The sequence below is a fragment of the Arvicanthis niloticus genome, chromosome 9 (genome assembly GCF_011762505.2).
Source record: "Arvicanthis niloticus isolate mArvNil1 chromosome 9, mArvNil1.pat.X, whole genome shotgun sequence".
Taxonomy (NCBI): domain Eukaryota; kingdom Metazoa; phylum Chordata; class Mammalia; order Rodentia; family Muridae; genus Arvicanthis; species Arvicanthis niloticus.
Genome location: NC_047666.1, coordinates 30,343,432 through 30,367,456, shown reverse-complemented (window position 1 = coordinate 30,367,456; position 24,025 = coordinate 30,343,432). Strand labels below are relative to the sequence as shown.

General features: G+C 49.8%; 1 protein-coding gene across 3 annotated transcripts in view; it reads right to left on the bottom strand.

Annotated features, from left to right (window-relative positions):
• The window catches only part of Aldh1l1 (aldehyde dehydrogenase 1 family member L1), a 49,484-nt gene that overhangs the window by 5,330 nt on the left and 20,129 nt on the right, over window positions 1-24,025 (bottom strand). For all 3 annotated transcript variants that reach the window (XM_034512249.2, XM_034512250.2, XM_076940103.1), the window contains exons 10-19: window positions 23,343-23,490; window positions 22,424-22,543; window positions 21,313-21,440; window positions 17,319-17,469; window positions 15,875-15,945; window positions 12,983-13,088; window positions 10,365-10,452; window positions 4,725-4,818; window positions 3,335-3,434; window positions 1,856-1,954 (exon numbers count right to left, since the gene is read on the bottom strand). In XM_034512249.2, coding sequence (XP_034368140.1) covers window positions 1,856-1,954; window positions 3,335-3,434; window positions 4,725-4,818; window positions 10,365-10,452; window positions 12,983-13,088; window positions 15,875-15,945; window positions 17,319-17,469; window positions 21,313-21,440; window positions 22,424-22,543; window positions 23,343-23,490 — 1,105 coding nt within the window. The remainder of the gene's footprint in view (window positions 1-1,855; window positions 1,955-3,334; window positions 3,435-4,724; window positions 4,819-10,364; window positions 10,453-12,982; window positions 13,089-15,874; window positions 15,946-17,318; window positions 17,470-21,312; window positions 21,441-22,423; window positions 22,544-23,342; window positions 23,491-24,025) is intronic.

Below are 24,025 nucleotides of genomic sequence, written 5' to 3'. Positions count from 1 at the left end.
AAACACAGATGGAGAGATGGCTCAACCATCAAAGGCTAGGCTCACAACCAAAACTATGAGGAACACAGGTGATCAGAATCAGAGACCAACAAGACAGATCTCTGGGACAGCCTCTCCAGACCCTTTTTTGTGTGGCCTGGCTCCCGGACTCCTGCCCTGGAATCTTGAGATCACACAGTGTTGTCTCCACCCTCTTCAGTCCAGCGCTCACCTAGTCAGGACGGACTGTGAGCAAGGCGAACTCACTACCAGGTGTTGTGTGCCATTTGTTATGCAGCACAGCTGCCCAGCCCTTCCCTGTCTCTGTTGCCTTTCATTCTGAGATCCATTCCTGACTACTCTGGCTTAGCACTGGTATCCTCCCAAGGCCCATTTGTTGAAGGCTTGGTTGCCAGGTTGTGGGGTGGGCACTGTTGAGAGATAGTAGAACCTTTAGGAGACAAGACATAGCAGAGAGGAGTGAAGCCACTGGAGTTGTTCCCTTGAAGGAGATATTGGGATTTTGATCCTTCCTCTCTTCTCTCAGAGCCATGAGGTCAGTGTTTCTGCTGTCCACTCCCTACCATGATACTCGGCCTTACCACAGGCTCAATGCAACTGGACCAAGTGACCATGCACTCTGAAACCATGAACGAGAACAAACCTCTCTTCCATATGAATCATTTATCTCTGGTGCTCGATTACACAGACTTTCCCCCAGGAAATGCTCGAAGTGGCAATGTCACCCTACGCTTTCCTCAGGCTGTCCTAGCCACAGTGTATGGAAAGTGACAGGTAGACCTGCCGCCTCTCGGTATCCTGTACATTTCTGCTGGTTCCCACCTGATCTTCAGGACCTAAGATGGGCTTTCAACTGTCACAAGGACACCTCCTGCCTCAGACACCATCGCACTAGTCTGTTGTCTAGCCTTTGAAGGTGGGTGGTGCCTCTGGCTGGGCTGACCTATGCCCAGGCATAACTTCAACCTAACAACTTGAGTTTTCCCCTCTCTGGCTTTATGTTAGAACAGTGTCATTCTACAGCTGTCAACCTCACATGGTGAAGCCGGTCAGAAGCCAATCCATAGAGAAATCTAGAAGTCAGGCATTAAAAACATTCCTTGCTGGGGCTCAGGCTCAGGGACAGAGCAATAATCTCACTAGCTAAACACCACATATAAAAAAACAACAAACAAACAATAAGCAAACAAGACATGCCTATGGCCAAGACCTATTTGTTCCCAAAGCCATTGTCGGCCCTTTGGGGTTTTGCTAAATCAGCCAGTAGCTCCAGTGGGAGCTGCTGCTTGGCACCTGCCAGGTCCCTAGAGGCTCTTAGTCTGATGTTAGTCTTGGGAGCTGACAGAAGTTGTCCTCCTCACTCCATGGCCAGCTTGAGGCAACTACTGCCCAACATTGTGGGCTGCTGGCAGAGCCTGGCCCCTTGACTCTGGGCATCTGCACAGGGCACTTCCTGCTCCAGGGTTGCTGCTAGGGGGTTCTGAGGCCATGTGTCCTTGCACTCTTCTCCTTTGCCTTGTCCTTTCCTGCTCTCTCCTATGGCTTCACCTAAGGAGGGCAGCAGCCCCATGAATCCTGCATCCTCATCCTAGGCTCCGTCTCTGGAGGATGCCTCTTCTTTGTGGTGGTGGTGAGGATGGAACCCAAAGCTCGGGTAAGCACTAGGCCCTCAGACACCCTCAGCCCACAGGCCCTTTTGGTTATGTCAATTTGAGCTGAAGACTCAAGAGAGTTCTGCAGGGATCCTCTGAACAGGTAGGTGGTACCTGATGAGAGAACCCAGCCACTCCTCACTGGGTACCACCGTCTCTCCTGCAGCCCGCCCCTCCAGCTCAGACTCTAGCCTTGAACTTACCACTTTCCGCACAAACTGGTCATGGATGGAGTCCTCCACAAAGAGCCGGCCTGCTGCAATGCAGTTCTCCCCTTTGTTGAAGAAAACAGAGCTCATGCCCTTCAGAGAAGGACAGAAATGACAGGTCACGGATCAGGATCACCGCAGTCAGTGCTTCTACCCTAGTGCCTATCAGGACTGCTATTCCCTCTCAGGGAAGAAGGAGAGTGTCTGCATCCTGCCTTCCTCCCACGTATGAGTCAGGCTTGACCAGTACTGGATACATATGTCCTGTGCAACCCTCAGCCCGTGGAGGCAAGGGGTGGCAGTGGGAAATGATACAGGTCACATGGTAAGAGGAAGCCATAGATGCCTCACCCCCATTGCCAAGATAGTGATGCTATACACACAAACACTAGAGAGCAGCATGGGGTGAGTTTGAGCCTGCCTGCTTCCCAAGACCATCAGTAGACTCACTGGGTGACCCAAAAGGTACCAGGTCTTCTTGGGACCAGGTTGTATGTATAGCTTGAGGGCAAGACTGAGGGGACAGCTCTGGTTCCAGGGAAGCCCTTGCAGGAGTACAGGAGACCCATCAGGACACACTAGGAGCTGCAAAGCCTACAGCAGGAGGCCAGGAATAGGGTGCAGAGTCCAGTCCAGCTCTCCTGGCCTGCATGACATAGCCCAGCAGTTGGCACAGGCCTCCCTCTACGTGCAGAGCTCAGCAGCAGCAGCAGCAGCAGCAGCAGCAGCAGCAGCAGCAGCAGCAGCAGCAGCAGCTTGCATTGAGCCAAGATGCTGGGCTGTTGGGCTCAAGGGGGACATGAACAAGGACGTGTCCTCCCTCAGCTTCCCATCAAGCAAGGCGGGACTCCTTTTTAGGACTGGGTGTCATGGTTCCTCCAAGGCAGAATGAGGCTTAGGCAGGCTGCTAAGATAGTTGGATATCTGGCTGAATGGGCCTGACTGGTGTGGAAAGAACAGAATGAGGACCAAGGCACATAAGTGACAATACCAATATCCACTTCTATGGCATATGCCACATACAGTCACTGTCCTGAGTCCTTAGTCACCACAGATGGGTATTTCCTTGGCCCTGTGCAGATGGGTATGCTGAGGCCTAGCCTGTGGCTACCCAGTGCATAGGTGGAGACCCTGAGCACATATGCATAGGGTCATTGGCAGACAGGTGGCTATCAGCAGGGTCATTCCCAAGGGATACTTTGCTTTCCACAAATGCCACGAGAGGCAGCCTGCTCACGTTACCGATCCATGCATCTAGCTCAATGGTATGACAGTTAGGGCACATCCTTGGCCCAAGGGTGCTTCTCATTATGCTGCTGAAACTTGTGGTGACATCATGGATGGTTGTACAGCTGTAGGCTAACCATAGATGCTGAGAGATGCTGCACTCCTGTCTCTCTGCCCCTGCCCCGATGCCTCTCACTTCTTCCTCCCATATGTTCCCATCTCTCTCTACACCGGGTCCAGCCTCACCATCTGCACAGCCTTGTTGAGGTCACAGTCAGCAAAGATGATAAGGGGTGACTTCCCACCCAGCTCCAGGGAGACTTTCTTCACATTACTCAGGGCACAGCTGAAAGGAACAGAGGTGTAGAACTAATGTCAGGTGGCCCAGAGCACAGGGGTTTGCAGGGGGTTCAAGGCAAGTCCAAGAGCCACCAGACACTGCCCTCACGCCTGCAATGCACCTTACCTCCTATCACTGGGCCTGCTCCTATTCCCCTAACACCCAGCCCAGGGCCTTGCATAGTCACAGGTGTCCTCCTCCACTCTACTCTGTCTTCTTCTTAGCATCCTTTTCTGACCATCCCATATAAAACCCTCACCTCCCTGTGTCTCTGTCAGATGCTGTGCTCCACCGCGTGTTTATGAATGACTCTATTTGTGAGAAGGCAGGCCTCCCTGCAGTAGCATGCACTTGTCTGGTTCCTATGACATCCCAGTGCCTAGCACATAGCTGGTGCTCTGGAAATATGGACTGAATATATCCTAAAGAGAATCGTCCCTCAGCTGGAGTAGCTGTGGCCAGAGAGCTGTGTTGGTCAGATAGAGATAGCTCAGGGTTTTAGTGACCAAGCAGAAAGATGTCAGGAATTACAGACATGTGTCCATGGGCAAGAATCATACTTCAGCCATGCCACCTAAAGTAAGTGCCAAGCATGGCCTGAGAGAACAGGTCTTCTTGTTCTAGACCACCCAAGGGTATGGGTTCCCCTGTCCCAGCACTGCTCATAAGTGACTCAGAGCAGCCTTGTATGTACCAAAGCCCTCAGGTACTGAGGCTCCTTACAGACAATATGCACAGAAGCTATAGTCATCTTGTACCCACAGCTCTCTGTACATGATGTCTAACACAATGTAAGCATGGTATGAATACTTGTTCGGGCTAGGTAAATGTAAGGTCAGACATGTTCGGCACAGGCAAAATTGGCTTTCCAAGTATTTTCAATCTGCAGCTGTTTGAATCTGCCATGCGGAAAATATGGATACAGAAAGCCAACTGTAATAGAGTCCATTTAATCTAAAACATCACTGGGCCGGTTTGTAACCAGTATAGAAGTTATGAATGACTACAGCAGAGTGTGTGTTGAATTTTTAAAAAATCAGTGTCTAGTTTATACTCATGGCAATCTCAAGTCAGATCTGCTGACTTCTAGCCCAGCTGGGGTTAGGAGATAGCATGGTACCAGAACCCTGCTGGGTTGTGTGGCCTCCACTGAACTTCTCAAGGGCTTATGGAAAACTCTGAAACTGTATTAACATGCTGGGGGCGGCTATGCCCACCAACACCCAAGAAGCAGGACCCAGCTTGTAGGGTCATCATTTCTATAACCAGATACCACGGCCCAGATGACTGACCTACCTTTTCATGATGTGTTTTCCCACCTCCGTGGAGCCTGTGAACCCGATTTTCCTTACGTCAGGGTGGTCTGAGAGCCTCTGGCCAACCAGCGAGCCTGTGGTTAGGAAAGGTGAGAAAGTCAAGGAGACTTCTGGGGTCTGGGAAAGGCAGTCACCACCAGAGGATGCTACGCCATGCTTTTTACATGGTACTCCATGTCAGGGGCTCATGGGACTTTGCCCTACTATGGGCTGAAATATGTTCTTCCAAATTAAAACACTAAAGTACTAACCCCATTGCCTCTGAATGTGAGTGCACCAGGAGGCAGGGTCTCTAAAGGAGTCATAGGATGGACTCTACCCTATGTGACTGGTGTCCCAATAAAAACAAAATCAGGATACACACCTACACAGAGAGATGGCTATGTGAGGGTACAGATGCAATGACATCTTCACAGCCGGGAATATCAGAGGATGCCACCCTGACAGTTCTGCTCTTGGGCTTTTGACTGTGGTCTATGGAGGAGCATCATGGGATGTTCCCACCCTTGGGGTGCTGATACTCTTGCCCTGTCTACTTGTACCACTGAGCTCCAGCTGGCCCCATAGTACACCTCCCTCCTTCATATCCCTCAGCCTGCTCAGTGGCCAAGTCCTTGGTGACTTCCTGGTCCCTGATTCAGTGAGATCACAGGGCAGGTTGCTGCTTTTTCTCAGGATCAATAGAAACCCCTCCCTGAGCCCACGGGTTCTTTCTTGGTTTGGTTTCTGCTCTCATGGTTTCTTTTCCCTGATTGTTCCTTCCCATCTATGTCTTTTATGCAGTCTTCAAACACCCAGGGCTAGCTTGCCTTCGGCTCACACTTCTCAGTTTACAGGGCTTCCTCAGCTGATCTTGGCCAGGTCTCCAAAGGCCACCCTTAGACACGTCATCTTCTAAATATACATTACCAGCCAAACTCCCTGCAATTAGAACCATCTCTCATCCTCGGCTTTCTCAGACTTGTGCTTGGATGGTTTAGAGCCTCTCAAACGCAATGCCTTTGAAGAGGTGCTTTTAATCTTTCCCAGCCCTGGTTCCTGCATCCAACCCCAGGGCTCTACTCTGGTGAACTGGATACATACAGTTCACCATACAGCCAGCTCATTTGAGAGGAAAACTTGGGAGTTGCTGACCTCGAAGTTAATTCCATTTTGATATCAGTTAAATCGCTGCTTAGTGGTGAAAATGTTTGCAAAGATGTATATGACAAGGGACTCATATCTAAAATATGAAACAGTATTTTTTTTAAAAAAAAAAACACTACATTTAAGAAAACAAATGTGCTACTAAAAACCAGGAAAAGAGCCACAGAGATGATTCTTCAGATATAAAGAAAGCAAGCCAGCATAAAAAAAAAATAATAACATTGTGTATGGCAAGGTCTTTCTGACAGTGAGGACCAAACTTGCCCCAAGGAACTTGACACCCCTAATCAGCAGGAAGTGGTCTGATGATAACGTCACCCTCTTTCCTTTCTATCCATTTTCTCCCCTATCTAGTGTTAGGGGGTTGAAAGGGTAGAAAAGTGTAGAGAAGGGTGGAAGACAGAAGACCCCACAAAGCAGACAGAGTCCAGCTACAGTAAACCTCCTGGCTCAGCCTACCAAGTACTGAGACTCCAGTTTGTGCCATCCTACTCACTCCAACAGCATGTGCCATCGGGGAAATCCCCTCACGTCTATGACTTTGCTACTGCCACCCTGTCACAGATACATGCTGTGTACTTTGATGGTAACACAGGCAACGAGAAACATCATGAACGACAATCTTTAAAAACATACTTGGCAAATTCTGGAATTGCTCTGTGCTTATAAGTTCAAAGAAAAGCTGAGATTGCAATTGTCTCATACTTAAGAATAATAAAAACACAACTCAGTAGAGCCAGGGAAATAGCTCAGTAGATAAAGTGCCCGATGCCAACCCTCAATACCTAAGGGCAACTCCTGGAGCTCAGGTGGCAGAAGGACACAGCATTTCACTGGCAGGGTCATCCACTTGGCAAATACGACTGAGGCATCGGGATCTCTTCTTTACTAAGCCCTTTGTAAAGGAGCACTCTAGGGTATTGTCTACCTGCCCCATGTCCTCACAGGAGAGACTTTTACCAGCAGGAAAGCTGTCCATAAGAACAGAGAACATCAACACCCTCAAGAGAAACCAGCAAGAAACACTCAACCTTCAGGGCACTCAGGAGCAGAGATTTGAGGGTAAGCACCTTAGAAGGAGCAGGAGGTTCCAGGAGGTAAAAAGATAACCCATGGGTCATACGATGTCTAAGAAGAGGATGAGGAGAAACCCTTCAAACTTCAATGCTGGCATTAAAAATTATCCCTTCACAGGCTGGAGACATGGCTCAGCAGGGGACAGCACTGAAGGGTCCACTGGTTCTCAGAGGACCTAGGTTTGATTCCCAGCATCCATCCTGGTATCTCACAATGGCCTGTAACTTCAGCTTCAGGGGAATACTAAGCTGCTGGCCTCCGTGGGCACCTTCACTCATGTGCATATACCCGTCCACACATAATATAAAGTAATAAATCTTTAAAAGCATTACTCATTCAAAGGGCTTGAAGTTGTAGAATGTCAAGGAGTACTGTCAAAAAATCATGAGCAGGAGCTAGAGAGACGATCAGTGGTTAACAACACTGGCTGACCCAGGTTTGAGTCCCAGCATCCACAGAGTGGCGCACAACCATCTGTAACTCCAGGTTCAGTGGGTCTGATGCCCTCCTCTGGCCTCCCTGGGTACCAAGTATACACAAGGTATACCAACATACATGCAGAAAAACCCATATCCATATATAAAAATATATGTATGTATGTATATATATGAGATGATCATATATAATACATATATGTACAAACACACATATGTGTACATATACATATATGATGATGATGATGATGATGAGCTAAACAGCTGGGCTAAACATCTAAGGGACATTGTTAGAGGCAGAAGGATTAACAGCAGCCAGAGAAATCCAGTCAAGTGAACCTTGCTGAGACTGCTGTCCTGGTGGATGGCTGTGGCTACCAGGCTGCAGCTCAACCCTCAGAGAAATGATAATAAAGCTATAGACTTTGGGGAAAGAGACTTCACTGAAAGTATCTAATGAAGCCACTAAACAAGCAAGCAAAGACAAAAACAAGCTTTGAAAAGGGAGGGGAAACAATACTCAAAGTTGCTAAAAAAAAATATTGCTTAAAATGCTCACTTTTAGAAAAAAAGAAAGAAAAGAAAAAGAGAGAAAGAAAGAAAAGGGCAAGTTAAGAAAAACTGAGGGGGCTGGAGAGATGGCTCAGCGGTTAAGAGCACTGACTGCTCTTCCAGAGGTCCTGAGTTCAATTCCCAACAACCACATGGTGGCTCACAACCATCTGTAATAGGATCTGATGCCCTCTTCTGGTGTATCTATAGATAGCTACAGTGTACTCACATGTGTAAAATAAATAAATCTTTAAAAAAAAAAAAAAGGAAGCAATTGAGGTGCTTCACAAAGGAAGGGCTGGCAGTCAAGAGAGCAAAGCACAGGAGGAAATCCAGCAGGAGATATTAAAGCAAGAGTTCCATGTCAGATAGAAGTTGACAGAAGATTGAAAAACCAGTGAACAGAGGGCAAAAGGGTTGAAAAATTGGCCAGAGCCTCTGGGGCAAGCAGAGCATTGTTAGTTGTAGCAACACACACGTCATAGGAGTACTGAGAGGAAAAAGAAAGGTGCAAACAACCGTGCTGAAGATGGCCAAAAAATCTAAGAAGCTGGAAGAGTTTCTAATAATAATGGACACAATGAAATTCACACACTGACAAAAATGCAGAGGAAAACAGTGAGTGAGGAATGACCTGTCAGATACACAGGACGCCAATCAGACCAACAGCTGATGTCTCATCAGCAACCAGAGGCCAGAAGACACATGATGTGACAGTAAAGGTATATGGCGTGACACAGGAAGGTATGTGGGGTGACATAGGGACATGAGACATCAGCACATGAGACAATATGGGAAAGCACTCGGGACAACATGCTGAAAATACAGCAAAAAGCAGTTTCACACTTAGCAAAGCCATCTAGGTCTTCAAAAAATGAAGGAAAATAAGGACATCATCCCACAGATAACTGAGAGATTTGTGTCAAGTAGAAGAAATACTGAAGGAAGCCCTCAGAGAGGAAAGCAAGTGATCCAGAATCAGTATCCATGAAGGGGGAGGGGTCAAGAACCAAAAATATGGCTACTCAAGCAATGTGACACACACTTCATTTCTCTTTCATCTTTTAAGAGATTTTAAAAGCAACCATATATGGCATCTGTACAGTTTCTTTGCTGTCCCTAAAACAGGTAGAAAGGTAACAGCGTGGACACCAATAACAGAGGGGAGGAGCAAACCAGAGAAAGAGGATGGCAGACAGAGACTGAGATCCACTATGAGACGAGGAAGGAGGGGACAGATAAGAACCACAAAAGATAACCCGCCTTCCAGCTTCATCAGCAGACACAAAATGATACAAGGTAACACCAGTAGCTACACTAGTTGCCAAATAATTGCATTGATAATACACAAAAGGTAACAGCACAAAAGGAGGTCCCTAGCTACATAAAGCAACATTTCTGTTTGCTCAGGGTCAGTGTAAAGTAGATTTTCACAAACAAAGGAGTACGTGATAAGTCCTAGAGAAGATGCTAAGAAGAGTAAAAACCACACCATGGCATAGAGAGCTGGCCAACCAGTGAGTTCCAAGCCTGCTGAGACTACATAGTGAGACCTTGTCTCAAAGCCAAAAAAACCCACCCAAACAAGCAAACAAACAAACAAAAAAAAACAACAAAAACCACAACAAACCACAAGTCTTAATTTAAGAAAAGTCTCAAAGAAAAAGTTTAACACATACACATATGTGTGTATGTACTTATATGAATATATATATGTATGTATGTATATATACATATATACACATGGCAAAAAATCATTACTAAAAAGCTAAACTGTCAGACAGGTAAAATGGCTCAATCCTATAGTTCGAGTATTCAAGAGACTAAGGTAGGAGGATCACTTGAGTCCAGGAGTTTGAGACCATCTTTAGCAATATAGCAAGATTCTGTATTAAAAAATTAAAATATGATACCATTCAATAAAGCACTAAAAGAGAGATTGACAGAAGACAGAAAGTAAAAGGTAAAATGACAAATCCAACTATAGCAAAACAACATTAAATATAAATGGATTAAGCCATCTACTAAAAAGCAAAGAACAAGCCCAGAGAGAGAGTTCAGCAATTAAGAATACTTGCTGTTCTTCAGAAGACCTCGCTTTGACTCCTACTACCTCCATGGTAGGTTACAATCATCTGTAACTCCAGCTATAAGGGATTCAACACTCTCTGGGCCTCTACAGGCACTGCACACACGTATTGAATAACATACATGCAGGTAAACACTCATACACAAAACAGAAAGCATCTGAGGAGTTATCTGAATGCCATGACCCTTCAAGGCTCTGTGTCTCCCCAGGATGTGGCCTCCTCCACATAGGCTGGTCATGGGCACTGCCTTTCCCACACGGCTCGGACCATCTATGTAACTGGATGATCTGAGCCCCACCCTTTCCTCACCCCAGTCCTTACCAGATCCTGGGAGGATGTTGACCACACCCTTAGGAATGCCAGCCTTCAATGTCAGCTCTGCAAACTTCAGGGCTGTGAGTGGGGTCACCTGAATGGAGATCAGAGCAGCAGGCTGAGTGTGGAGGATTTGGATGCAGAGCATAGCCAGACCTCCCTCATAGCCTTCTCTCTTTGCTTTCTGAAGCAGGAAGGGGCAGTGGTGCCTGGGGCAGCAGGAAGACCATAGGGAGGTCATGTCCATGGCCAACCATAGGCATTGCCCACACAGCTAGCATCCCCGATATCTCTCAGGAAGAATTAGGTCTTGTAAGCCCCAAGTGTGTTGAACTCTCCTACTGGCGCTCCTCAGCCAGCCCTGGATCCCTTTCCACCCCATGCTCATATCTTCTCAGTGTGTCTGAACTTAGCACTGAAGCAGCAGTGGCCAATGGGGCTGGCTAGCAGGCCCATCCACAATGGCTCAGCTCCCACAACCAGGTGACCCTCAGTAGCCCCTCAGCAGGAGACCAGCTTCAGCTCAAAAAACTGTGGGTGTCAGCCTATAGAAGAGGCCTCTGATGGAACTGTACTGAGCACAAGGGCTCTGGTGATCAGCTATTCATGTCTATGTGTAACTCTGGGTATTGCTCCATTTCTGGAAATCAAAGGAAGGCCACTCTCTAGCCCTTCCAGTTCCCACCCCCCCCCCCCCAGCTCCTATAAACTGCTGGGTCAATGGTTTCTTGCAGTCAAGGTTAGGTCATTTCATGCCCCATAGTGCCTTGGCTGTGATTCTGGGGCCTTAGTAGTCCTTGTTAGGACCAAGTGTTCTGAACAAGGATGACCTGGGCCAGAACGATGACCATGACCCTCCAGAAGCACCCACATGGCAGGAAATCAAGGTCCACCTCAGAGGATTTTTTGTCAAGCTTAAATAAGCTGCTGCATGCAAACTGATAATATTTTTCAATGTGTTAGTGACTTCAGGGACAGCCAGGAGGATCCTGTCTCAAAAAAAACCTAAAGTAAACAAAAATAATATAAATAAATATAATAATAAAATAATAAATAATCATAATTAACTTGGGAAGAAAAACAAGTTAAGGCAGTTCTGGGGATCTGGCCTGTGTGCGTGTGCATGTGTGTGTGCGTGTGCGTGTGCGTGTGTGTGTGTGTGTGTGTGTTTAGTATTAGGGAAACCCCGGCCTAGGGTGCCTGTAACTTTCGGCTCCATCCTTAGTACAGAATAAACAGTGTGCTGGCCCATGCCTGGAATCCCAGCATTCAGCAGCCAGAAAGAGGAGCTAAAGATCTTTCTCTACCAATTAGCAAGTAGGAGCCTGTCTTGGGGAAAGGAGACCCTCTAAAAAATAAAATTAAAAAACAAAAGGAAAGAGGAAATAGAAAGAGCCAGGTGGGAGCTTGCTCAAGTCGGTGTGTGTGTGTGTGTGTGTGTGTGTGTGTGTGTATCTGGAACTGTAGTGGCCCAAGGTGGGTGCTGGAATAGCAGCAAACTTCCTAACTGCTACTCCACCTCTCAGTCTTTTTTTTTTTTTTTTTTTTTTTTTTTTTTTTTTTTTTTGCTCTGGTGTTTCATTTTTAGAAAACAAGTTTATTTATCAGAAACCAATCGCAATCTTCTTAAACAAATCACTATGAAAAGGCATTCCCAGAAATAAAATACAAATGGAAATTTTAACTGTTTGATTGTTGTGCTATTTCTGTATTTAGTTTGAGGAATAGAAAGAAAGAAAGAAAGAAAAAAGGTGTTAAGATGCCGAAGGAGCGTGGCTCTGGCACAGTCTGGAATCCTCATGGGCTTTGGGGTTGCTGCCCTCCAGACTAACATGCTTCAAAGATCCCAGAGAGACAGCGTCTCCTGGGTGCCTGCCACTCTAAAGATGGTATCCTGTGTCCAGTTCCTCCCCTGGGAGGTCACCTGTGGCCCCTGAGACCCCGCCTCTACTGTCTTGCCATCTCCACCTCCTTGCTGAGGGCTGGAAGGTCCCTAAATCTTGTTACCCAAACTACCTCCTCCTAGGGCAGTGGTTCTCCACCTTCATAATGGTGGCGGCCCTTTAATTCAGTTCCTCATGTTTTGGTGATGCCAAACCATAAAATTACTTTCATTGCTACTTCACAACTATAATTTTGCTACTGTTATGAATCATAATGTAAATATCTGATACACAGGATATCTGATACGAGACCCCTGTGAAAGGGTTGCTCAACCATTAAAGGGGTAGTGACTCACAGGTTGAGAGCCACTGTTCTAGGACTTCTGGTATCTGAAATCAGATAAGAGACAAGGCACCAAGTTCACTGACACCACTGGCCTGCCCTGAGCATGGGACAGGCAAGGGACAGAAAACAAGATCCAGGGTGTGGATCTAGAATGGCAGTAGAAACCCTGTCCTCTGCCCCCTTAGTGGTGGCATATGCCAACACAATCTCCAGGTCTCCGTTGCTGGTAGCTAGACAGTCTTCTTAGCCAGCTAGCTCCCATCCTCCTCCTGTGTCTCTATCATGGTAAGCTGGCCTTTGAGGGCCAGCTCCTCAGTGTGTGGTGTGGGCGAAGGGACCTTTGCCTCCTGACAGTAAGCTCCCCATCACACAGCCTGGTGAGAGTGTGCACTCACCTGGGCAGGCTTGATCACCACGGTGTTCCCGGCAGCCAGGCAGGCTGCGGTCTTCCAGGACAGCATCATTAAGGGATAGTTCCAGGGGATGACAATGCCACAGACCCTGCAACAAAAGCAGAGGGCCTTTGTCTCTTCTCAGACAGACTACCCAGAGTGGATGTGCCAACTCCAGCCCCTCACCCAGGACTGGCTGCCACTGTCAAAGCCAGGCTTTCCAGGAAAGGCAATGGTCCTGTTGAGGTAGCCCATGCCTCCGATGCTGAGGTGCAGGCTGGCTGGGATGGAGATTGTGTCTGAGGGGAGCTGTCTAGGAAGGCAGAGAAGTAAGGGTGGGTACAGTGAGTAGACACTTGTGTGGAGGCCTGGGGAGGTCAGCCATCCTTGGGAACATCTTGGCTCTGTGTGTGAGCCTCACACTCTGACCAGTGGTAGTAGAGACCCAGGGGTGGGTGGGCAGCATCTATGCAGGCCAAAGCCTAATCCTGTGTGGCTCTGCCTCTCTTTGTCACTACCAGGGGACTAGAAAGGTTTTTTAGTTGAGCTTGGGTATTGAGAAAGCACAAGCAGAGAGGCCAGTGGACAGGATGGCTGTGAGGTATCTCGAGGGAGGGATGGTGAGTATCAGCCAGTCCCTGCATGGAAGAGGGCCAATTGCGAGCCTGTGCATCACCCTGGGAGTGGGAGATCACACTGGGGGGTTAGGAGGCTGCACCCCTCTGTCCAACATACACCCAGCATAATAGAGGGTCTAGGTGGGTAGCAGAGAGTAGAGGTACCCACCTAGACCCTCTATGATGACCCCGGGATGACTGACCTCCCCAGGCCTCCACACCAGGAGATCCAAAGAAGGAAAACATCAGAAGAATCCCCTTGCTGTAGGGTGAATTATGTCCCCGCTCCAAACCCACACCTCTAGGGAATGCGACATGGCCGTGAAGACCGAGGTCAGGATGACAGTTCTGTAAGAAATGCCAAGGGCTGTCAGCAGCCACCAGCATGCCATGCAAACTTGGATCACACATGTCCCCATGTGCTGAAGGGTTCCTGGCTGCCAGGAGGTGAGCAGCCTCCTGTGCCATGTGCTTCTGCTGTGCTGCGGTGCAGCCACAGGCCTGAAGCAACGGGGCCAAGCGGCCATGTGCCTCAGAGCCACGGGAACAGCAAAGCCTCCCCCTTATTTGTGTGTAGATGTTGACAGTGCATGCACAAATGTCAACTACAGCTTCCTCTTCTAGGATATTAACAGCCAGAGGCTGATCCCCTACAGAGACTCCACCCCCTACTGAGATTAGCTAAGCCTGCCCCCTTATTCAACTGTATATAATGAACCCACCTCCTAGATTCAGATACATAAAATAAGTACACTGAGTTTCTGGTTTGCCATTGGCATGTCTCTATCAAAGCACAAGGCTCACCCAATCCCAGCATATCTGTATGCATGTTTCTTCGTTCCCTGTTACCCCAGTTAGGTCAATCCCTAAGCCATGCAGGTCATGGTAATTCTTAGTGGCCACGCTTGGTAGGAGGCCTCTTGCCTTTGGTTTACCCATGATACCAGCTGTTCTATAGTGTCTGAGTCCTCCCTCCCTCCCTCCCTCCCTCCCTCCCTCCCTCCCTCCCTCCCTCCCTCCTTCCCTCCTTCCCTCCTTCCCTCCCTTTCTCCTTCCTTTCCTCTCTCCTCTTGTCCCTCCCTCTCTCCTTTCCTCCCTCTCTCCCACCTTCTCTCTCTTTCCCCTCCCTCCCTCCCTCTCTCCCTCCCCCTTCCTCTCTCCTTTCCTCCCTCTCTCCCTCAATCTCTCCCTCCTTCCTTCCCTCCCTTTCTCCCTCCCTGCCTCTCTCCTTTTGTTCCTCCTTCTGTCCTTTCTTCCCTCTCTCCCTCCCTCTCTCCCTCCCTCCCTCCTTCCCTCCCTTTCCTCCCTCCCATTTAGGGGCTTCAGGAGAGTGTGTTAAGACCATGGCACTTTAAGTGTTTTGGGTGGCACCTGCTTCTATAGAGCCACGTACAGGCTGTATGCAAGCTCCTAAGTCCCCCATACACTTGTGAGGGGCTTGCCATGTCTGTGACACAGGACTCCAAATGCTTATGGCCAAGACACCTATCCCGGAATGCTTTCTCTTTTCCGCTGTGCCCTGAGGCTCTCTGTGGGTGAGATGAGGTGACCAGGTTCGCCCTGCAGCCTGCCTTTGCATTTCCTCCACTGAGCTCTGCCCTGCACCGTCATCATGGTTAACCTTGGCTCTAACTTTGGGGACTGAGTAGGGAGGCCACTCCTTGAATGTGGGTGGCAGCATCCACTAGGCTGGAGGCCTGGATGGCGCAATCACCAGAACGCAGAGCTGCTCACATGCGTCACACTCGGTTCTTCAGTAGGACCACCCATGACATCAGACTCCAGATTCTTCAGCCTTGGAACCCAGAGTCACCCCAGCACCTCTCCAGGGAGAGTCCAGGCCTTCAGCCTTGGAATGGGCTGTGCCATGTGTTATTCTTGTTTTGAGCCTTCTAGCTTCTTAGACTGAGTGGCTGTAACCCCAGCTTGCAGGTGGCCATCTGGCTATGGAGCCTCTGATGGTGGAGGCCAAACCACCTGGCCTTTTAATTATAGGTACATTCTGCTGGCTCACTCTTCTGCTAACACCAACTCATTTGTATGGACACAGTTGCTTTGCAATCATTTTGGATGTAGCTCCCCACCCACCCATGGTTACTGTCATGGCTCTGACTGACAGTTACTGTGCCTTTAAATAATGACACGGTGACCACAGCTAGACAGAGCAGGTACTTTAGATGTGAACTGCCATCCATGGATATATGCAGAGGATGTTACAAGCTGCAGGCTGGCATGTGGTACCCAGAACACGCCAGCATACCTGTGGCTTGTCACTCACCCAACAGGTTCCTTCTTGGTCAAGGTCAGGTTGCGGTTGGGTCTAGCCTGGTTGATGGGGATGGTGGCACCCTGGAAGAAACATAGCAGTGTCACTAGGGTAGGGTGGAGGTGTTCCCATCCTTGGTCAGCCAGTCCCTGTAGGAGACCCAGGAGAAACAGGGTCTTGTTTAGGTCCTGATTGTCACATGATGAGCTGGGTAGGAGGCCAACGCAGCCAGCTTACACTAGACAGGGACATGGCAGGAGTTCAGAGGGATCAGGTTGGATAAACAGCGGGAGCAAAGCCACAGTTCCATTTCAGGTACAGCCCTTGGACAGGAGGCTAGTCCTGTCAGGGATAAAGCCTCTTGCTCTGATATCTGGGCAAAGAAAAGATAAGGAGGCCCCTGGAGGAGGCCATGCTGCTTCTACAGCCATTAGTGCTGAGGGGGCCCAGGAAGAGATGGCTCCAGAGAAGTCACAAGGAAGGAGAAGGTGGGATGGCAGCCCTCCTCTCACGTGGCCATCACTGCTCCATAGTTCTCAGCCCCTAGTTGGATGGAGAGGAGCCATGAGTCTTCTTCTCCCTGGGGAACCTTCCAAAATTGAGTGCTTGATCCCAAGGCAAGGGATCTATCTTCTCACAGGGGACCTTAGGCGGTGGGAAGGACCATGCAAAGGCCTAGAGGCACCATGGGAACCCCTAGGACCACATTCCACAATTATATGACAGAGGCAGAGACCCAAAGCTCACAGATGACATTGTCACTGGCTACTGGAGGCCTTGTGAGGGCTGTGGAGAGAGGCCCTCAACTGTAGCCAACACAGACACACGCCCTGGAACCACCAGAACTGGACTTCAGCAACATCTGAATGGTCCTGGCAACAGGACCACCTCAGAGCCTTAAAGTAAAGCCCATCCATCAAAAGCATTTGTCATAGTTGGGTTTTGAGTGTCCCTCAAAGCCCTACATGCTAATGGCTTGTTACCTAGAAGGGCATTGCTGAGAGGTAGGGGAGTTCTTAAGAGGAGGGTGGTGGAGGTTAGGTCTTGGGGGTGTGCTTCAAGGAGCTACCCAAACTTGTCTCCTCGTATGTAAGGCTCACCTCGGTGACGTGAGCAGGCTTGCTCGGTCACTCACTCTTGTAATGTGCGTCCACAGACTAAAGAACAGTGGAGTCAACAAGTTGTACCATCCAAACTATGAGCCAAACTATACCCATTCATCCTACAAGTTGATTCTCTAGGTGTTTCTTACCGCAACAGAAAGCTGACTGGCACCCTTGTGAGACCCTGGCACAGGGAGGCCTGCTGGACTCCCACCTGCAGAACCTTGATTTGCCAATGTTTTAACCCAACACTGCGGTAGCTGTTGGGCAACATGCCTGGCAGGGCACCACCCTTCGAGTCTCCTCCCCGGGAGCCCGCTTGCACACATGGGAGATGGGAGCCCACACCCCACCTGGATCTTATCACACCAGCCAGCGAAGTATCGGAAGGTCTGGATGGACATGCCCACATGTGTCTTGAGGGCCAGGGTGTAGACGGCGCCTGCATCCAGGGCCTCAATGGTGGCTAGCTCTTCCTGGTGCTGTTCCATGAGATCTGCCAACCTAGCCAACAGCAAGAGAGAGGCAGGAAAGTGGCTTAGGCCTGGCACTGTCTTGCCTGCTCTTTCAATGCCATTCCTAATGGAGTCGGGGACTCTGCCCTTCATGACCAGAACTGTCACTAAGACATGCAGGCCTCACTGTTCTCATCTGTAAGATGGGTGTGAGAATGACACACCTCTTCCCCTCCTTTCCTCTTCATTCCTTCCTGGATGACCCATGGATTGACAACTTCATAATGTCCTCATAAAGTTATCCTGAAGAGGTGTTCACCTGCCTATGGCTGATAGCAGAGAGGCCTCTGCCCTCGGGTGCTCTTCCTGGCTTTGGATAGCTCCAAAAAAAGAGAAAGTACATCCAATCCGATGGCCAGCTCAGCCCAGGAGCCATGTTCCTGAGGCTGAAGTCTGGAGGTCGAGAGGTGGCTCCAGGGGGAGGTGCTTTTCAGGTGATTGTGAATCTGCTCTCATCAGCATCTGGCTACCCTGCTTTGCTTCTGATGGCCACTGTGAGCAGCCTGGAGTTAATAACGGTGTCCCTTCACTGACAGAAGGGTCTGCAGCTAAGGGAGCAGGCTTCAGTCTTGCAGAGGGACCTGGGTCTAAGTTCTGATGTCTGACTGAAGCTGTCTGGTCAGTTCCCACCCTGCCCTTCTCTGCACAGGCTCCAGCTCCTCCTGACCAAGTCACTGGCAACCTCCAAGCCACCCCCATCGTTCCCCTCATCACTGAGGACACAGACACCATCTATGTGTGCATGGGTTGCCCTCTGGTCCCATACTAAGTTCATTTCAGGGCTCCAGCTTCCCACCCCTTCTTGCTGGTCTTGCCTGTTACTCAAGTGACCCAGGACTCTGACCTTGGGACCTTTGGCAGGGGCACCATGGGGACACTGTATGGCTACCTCTTCATAAAGACTGTGCTGCCCACCCCAGGACGGATGAGCTGACCTGAGATGAGCACAACCATCACAGGCACACACAGCAGTGACCCTTGGAGATGTGTTTTCCACAGAGTCAGTCTTAGGCCTGGCACTGTTATGGTGAGCTAGCTGGGGTTATTATAACTGTGATCACTAGGTGGCAGCAGATCATCTTATGGAATATGCTTTCCGTTGAAGGCCCAAGGGAGTCTGGTGTGTCATAGCTGAGACCCTTACCAACTCTGGGAACCATGGGTCAATGGCTGACTCTTTTCCTAAACTCTATGGCGTCTTCAGGGAGTCTGGACACCTCAGCAGGCAGTGCATGGCTGACCTCCTCAGCCTTATCTGTCCAACTCCTCAGTCTGTACTATTTTGCATGCAGCAAAGAGCTCCCTCTGGTTCCCCATTGCTGCACCACCTGGACTATCTGGCTTCAGACAAAACCACCATTCATACTGCAGGGCCACACTTCCCTGCCAGTCACCAGACAAACTCTGGTAGGCCTGCATCAAACTGAGCTCCATAGTGCTGAGGGTCCTCTGGGACACTGAGAAAAAAGCCAAGCAGACTTTACTGGTTTCCTGAGTCTGTTCAGCTCATCTGCCTGTTACCTCCTGCTTCTGGAAATATCACTCCCTAGTTCAGAGTGTGAGCTGAAGTTGGGGACTGGGGTGTCCGTGCAAGATCTTCCGAGGCAGACTGACTGATTAAAAGGCATGATTGTGGAGGGTTGGAATGATGCAGATTCCAAGCCATTCACTGCCCACCTCTATCTCTGACTAATAACCCTATGACTCTCAGGTGGAACTTTTTGAAATATCTGAATTTATCAGACCACTAGCTCCCATCAACCACCAAGCTGGAGATGTACTCAGTGAGCATCTGAGACTTACAGCAGAGATTCCCCCACTTTGCTGTGCCCCGCCCCCAGCTGATGCACGTAGAAGCTGCTGTGAGCTTGTTTTTTAATTTAAGACTTAGTTACTTATTTTTGTTGTATGTTTGTCTGCTGGTCTGTATGTGGGCCGTGTTATGTGCAGTGCCCTCAGAGGACTCAGAGGACAAAAGAGGGAATCAGAGCACGTGGAACTGGAGCTGCAGGGGTTGTGAGCTGCCACGTGGGTGCTGGGAACCGAACTGGAGTTCTCTGCAAGAGCAGCTGTGCTCTAAACAGCTGAGCCATGTGTCTGAGGCTATTCTGCATTTTTAAAACTGCCTTGATTTATGGCTTTCTGTTGTGTGGCTGTAAGACCTTATGAAGGGCTTCGGGCTTAAAGTCCTTGCCATGCAAGTGTGAGGGCGTGAGTCTGGATCCCCAGAATCCACAGCCGGCAAGCTCCCAGCATGCCTCTGGTGAGGTGGGCGGAGAAACAGGGGAGTTCCCGGAAGCTCAAGGGCCAGCTAGTCTGGCTCCTGTAGCTACGAAATAACAAGAGACCCTGTGCCAAACAAGGTGGAAGACAGGGACTAACAGTTCAGGTTGTGCTCTAATTTCCACCCATGCACATGGCACACACATGAATAAGCACATACACTAACACACATGCACAAAATATGTATACATGCACAACATTTTATAAAAATGTACGGAACTGCTCCCGTGTTGGAACGTGCTATTTGGGGCGATCTGGACCTGCATGTCCCAGCCATGAGCGCTCGTTAGCTCGACTGTTCTTGCCACTTTTGGAAAGGAGAGACACATTTTGTAGCAGCGAGGGGGACTGTTGTGTCCGCCACAGCGTGGCCCAGGCTCTAGAGGCGCAGGCCTTCATCCAGGCTCCTTTAGAGCTGCGACCTTCAGTCACAAACTCAGGCAACCAGAGATCCAAGACTGTTAGCTCGCACTGCAGGGAGAGGCCCCTTCTTTTTACTAAAACATATTATGACCAGGAAGATGTGGTCTAGCAAGAGGCTCAATGGCTAAAAGCCCTTGCCACACGCAAGCCTGACAACCTGAGCATGAGACCTGGAACCCACAATGGGAGGAGAGGACCAACTCAGGAAAGCTGGCCTCTAATGTCCATGTGCACAGTGTGGTATATGAGTGTGTATACACACACGTGCGTGTATATGTATGCACCCCCCCCCACACTACACATATCCCACACATGTGTGCGCACGTGCAGACACACCCCACACTATAGATACCCCACACATGTGTGCGAATGCACACATACACCATACACAGAGTACATACACATACCACACTACACATACCCCACACACCCATACACACACCAAACGCCACACACACACACAGAGAACACACAATACCACCACACATACCACAAACATACCACACATGTCACAAACATACAGATACACCCCCGACACACATACCTCACATCACATACACACTCCCACATACACATCACACATACACCACAAATGTCACTCCCACATACACAATATGTACACATACACCACACATATACACACAGTTCATAACACACACACACACACACACACACACACACACACACACCACAGACCATACACTATAATTATAGCAGTTTTTAAAAATCCTGAAAGAGGAAAAACTTGGAGATTTCCATGGCCAGCAGCCAGGCTGAGCAGTGACAAGCAGGACCAGGCACACCTGCCCTTTGTTGTCCTTTGATCAAGAAGCCCAGAGTCCCTGCTGGCTGACATCTGAGCCATGACTCTCAGGCACTTCAGCCTGTGGCCCCTCTGGAGCAGTCTCACTGACCTCAGCACCTTTCCTGTAAGGTCACAGCTAGCTGTGGACACCCCACCTGCTCCTCCAAACTTTCTGCAAGACCTTTTCTAAGCCTTATGCTGCAGTGCCCAGGCTATTTCCCACTGTGGGGACCCCAGGTATAGCGTCCTCTATAGGGGTCCCACCCTGCCCCTGCTCCTAGCTGAAGTTGGTGAGGGCCACAGGTGATTCCTAGTTCTCACCTGTACAGGAGCCGGCCCCGGTCACGTGCGTTTATCTTTCCCCACAGTCCGTTCTCAAAGGCCTCCTTCGCTGCCGCCACTGCCTTGTCGACATCACTCACCTGAGCCAGGGACACCTGGCAGATGACCTGTGGAAAGGACAGAGCCATGACAGCCTTCCCTGGCTCGCTGGCTTATCCTGAGGCCACTCAGAGGCAGGCATGGAGGGAAAGTTCTGCCACTGGTGGACAGGGAGGAAAATCAGACAGCAAAGGAGGGCGGGGCCTTGAGGTCCCTGCACATCTCTCACATTCTCATGGAGCATGAGGGACTGATTGCCCAGCTCCACAAGTGAGAAACTCGGACAGTCTAATGCTGTTCGCAATGGTAGCTGAGATCCACAGACTCAGTGAGCTGAGGCAGAAAGGCTGTATCCATGTCCCAGTCCCATCCCTGGCCTGATAAGTCCTGTGGGAACCCCAGGGGCCGGGCAGAGAAGGGAGACCAGCATCTCCTTGTAAAGTACCATGGACAGCCTTGCCCTTCCCACCCAAGGCCCCTGGGACCTGGCAGGCAGCTCTAACCATGTCACACTTGCAAGGTTGTCATCCCGAGGGCACCTCCTATCCTGCCAGTCCCTTGGGCTTCACTTTGTCATCTACCCCGCAGATGACCCATTTTAAGTTTTTCTATTTTCTGTGGACTGAGTGGGTACCCACAGATGGAAGGTCATCTCCATGCTGGGCCTTTCTTGGAAACCCTCATGTGTGATCTGCCATGTGATCATATGCATTAAGCATGACATGAGAGATTCATGGTCAAGAATGTTTGCCACATACAGACTTCCGTTTGAGGAAGACTTGCCGATGGTGGCCTCCATACAAGGGAGTCAGCCACAGTGTAGAGGGGAGCAATGGATCTTAAGCAGCCTTATTGTATAAAGTAGATTTTGGTTCCTCAGTGCCTTCCTGCCCTCCCACCCCCCTCCACTTGCTCCACTCCTGTGGCCTAGGATGAAACCCTTGCATGTCTGCAAAAAAGACACACAAACATCCAGGCACAGGCCCCTGACCACTGTTCCTAGAAGGTAGGTTGGAGGTGGGTGGAAAGAAGGGGGCTGCAGCCTGCTCACACTTCCATCCGTTGGGTTGATGGTATTGTAGGTCTTAGCGCCCTCAGCATCCACGAACTCGCCGCCTATGAAGAGCTGGTAGGGCATTTGGAGAGTCAGCTTCTTCACTGTCTTTTCCACCTAGGAAGGAAGACTCAGTTACAGTGGGCCCCTCACACACAGGCATCTGTGACAAGTACATGCCCAGAGACACACAGAGGGATGTGCAGCCACACAAAGGTTGGGGTTCCAGGAACGGCCTAGACAGTATGGCCCTGTGTGGTGAGGAGGGTCAAGGTACACAGGCTCAGGCAGAGGGCCAGGGCTGGAGTTCCAAGTCTGCCAGATGTTCAGGAGACACAGGGCTAGGTGGGGGGATTCTTGGTGGTAGCTTGCTATGGGTGGCAAGGTCCTTGTACTCTCAGACATGTTGCCTACCCCTCCTACATGGACTTCTTCACGCTGAACCCAGGAGTTCCAGAAACACCAGCCCGTCCTGAAGTCTGTTCACTGGCTATTTGTCCACTATCCTACGGGTGACCTGGAATCCATCCTGGCCACCTGTACTCCCCTAGCTTTTGTTCCAAAACATGAGACGAACAAAGTACCCAGAAGCCCCTCCTCTGGGGATGATACACTGGCCAGCTGCCCTGAGGAAAACTGTTCAGGAACTTTCTCAAAAATGGATTTACAGTCACCACGGCACCTCCCCTTGCACAAGCTGAGCACACAGGGTGGACTGCCGTCCTCACTGGGAACAGAAGCCTCTCCTCCCTAGAGCTTTGAAACATAGGACTTTCCCACACTCTGTGCACTGGGCAGCAGTATCTTCTGCAGGAAATGTTATCAGGGGCTGGTGAGACTGGAGGGTGAGGGCCAGGCTCCTGGCTTCCTGGGGCTCGGGTGCCTGGTGGTGTCACAGGCCCAGGGCAGCACTCACGTAGTTAATGACACACTCGCTCTCGTCGTCCTCCCCTCTCAGCTTCCTCACTAGGAGCTGGATGAAGTCCCTAAAGGTGGTGGCCATGTAAACGTCCTCATTTTCTAACTCCAGCCCCTCACACAGCTCCTTCACTTCCTCCACCAGCCTGCGGGGAGAGAAGGACGGAAAGCCTGGCAGAGGCTCAGTAGGCCCCGTGCACCCTGTGTAAGAGGAGGTGGTCAGCATAATCACCCAGTGGGGCTCATGAGCCTGGGCCTGGGGTGCCCCCCCCGGGGGGGCTGTTGGTGAGGCTTGGTCTGTTGCTATGTAATGTAATGCTAAATTCTGTATCCCAAGGCCTAGTTGCCTCAAGGTGAGCGAATTCTCACAGATAGCAGCTTTTGTTGTAAAAACCTTGTGCCCTAATTTTAAACTATTGGTTGAATAAAGATGCCTATAGCCAGTAGCTGGGCAGAAGAGAGGTAGGCAGGGTTTCTGTTAGTTTTCAGGCTTAGGGTTGGAGGCAGAGGCAGAGAGAGGAAAGGGGAGTGGGGGGGAGAGTCACCATGGGGTACGTAGATAATGAGCTCATGGCCATGAGAGCTGGCCTGTTGGGGGCAGGAATCGTCCAATCGGGCAAGTTTTATCTCGGGGTTATTGACAGGGAAGTAGATAAATAGCATAGAGGGTTGATATCTGCC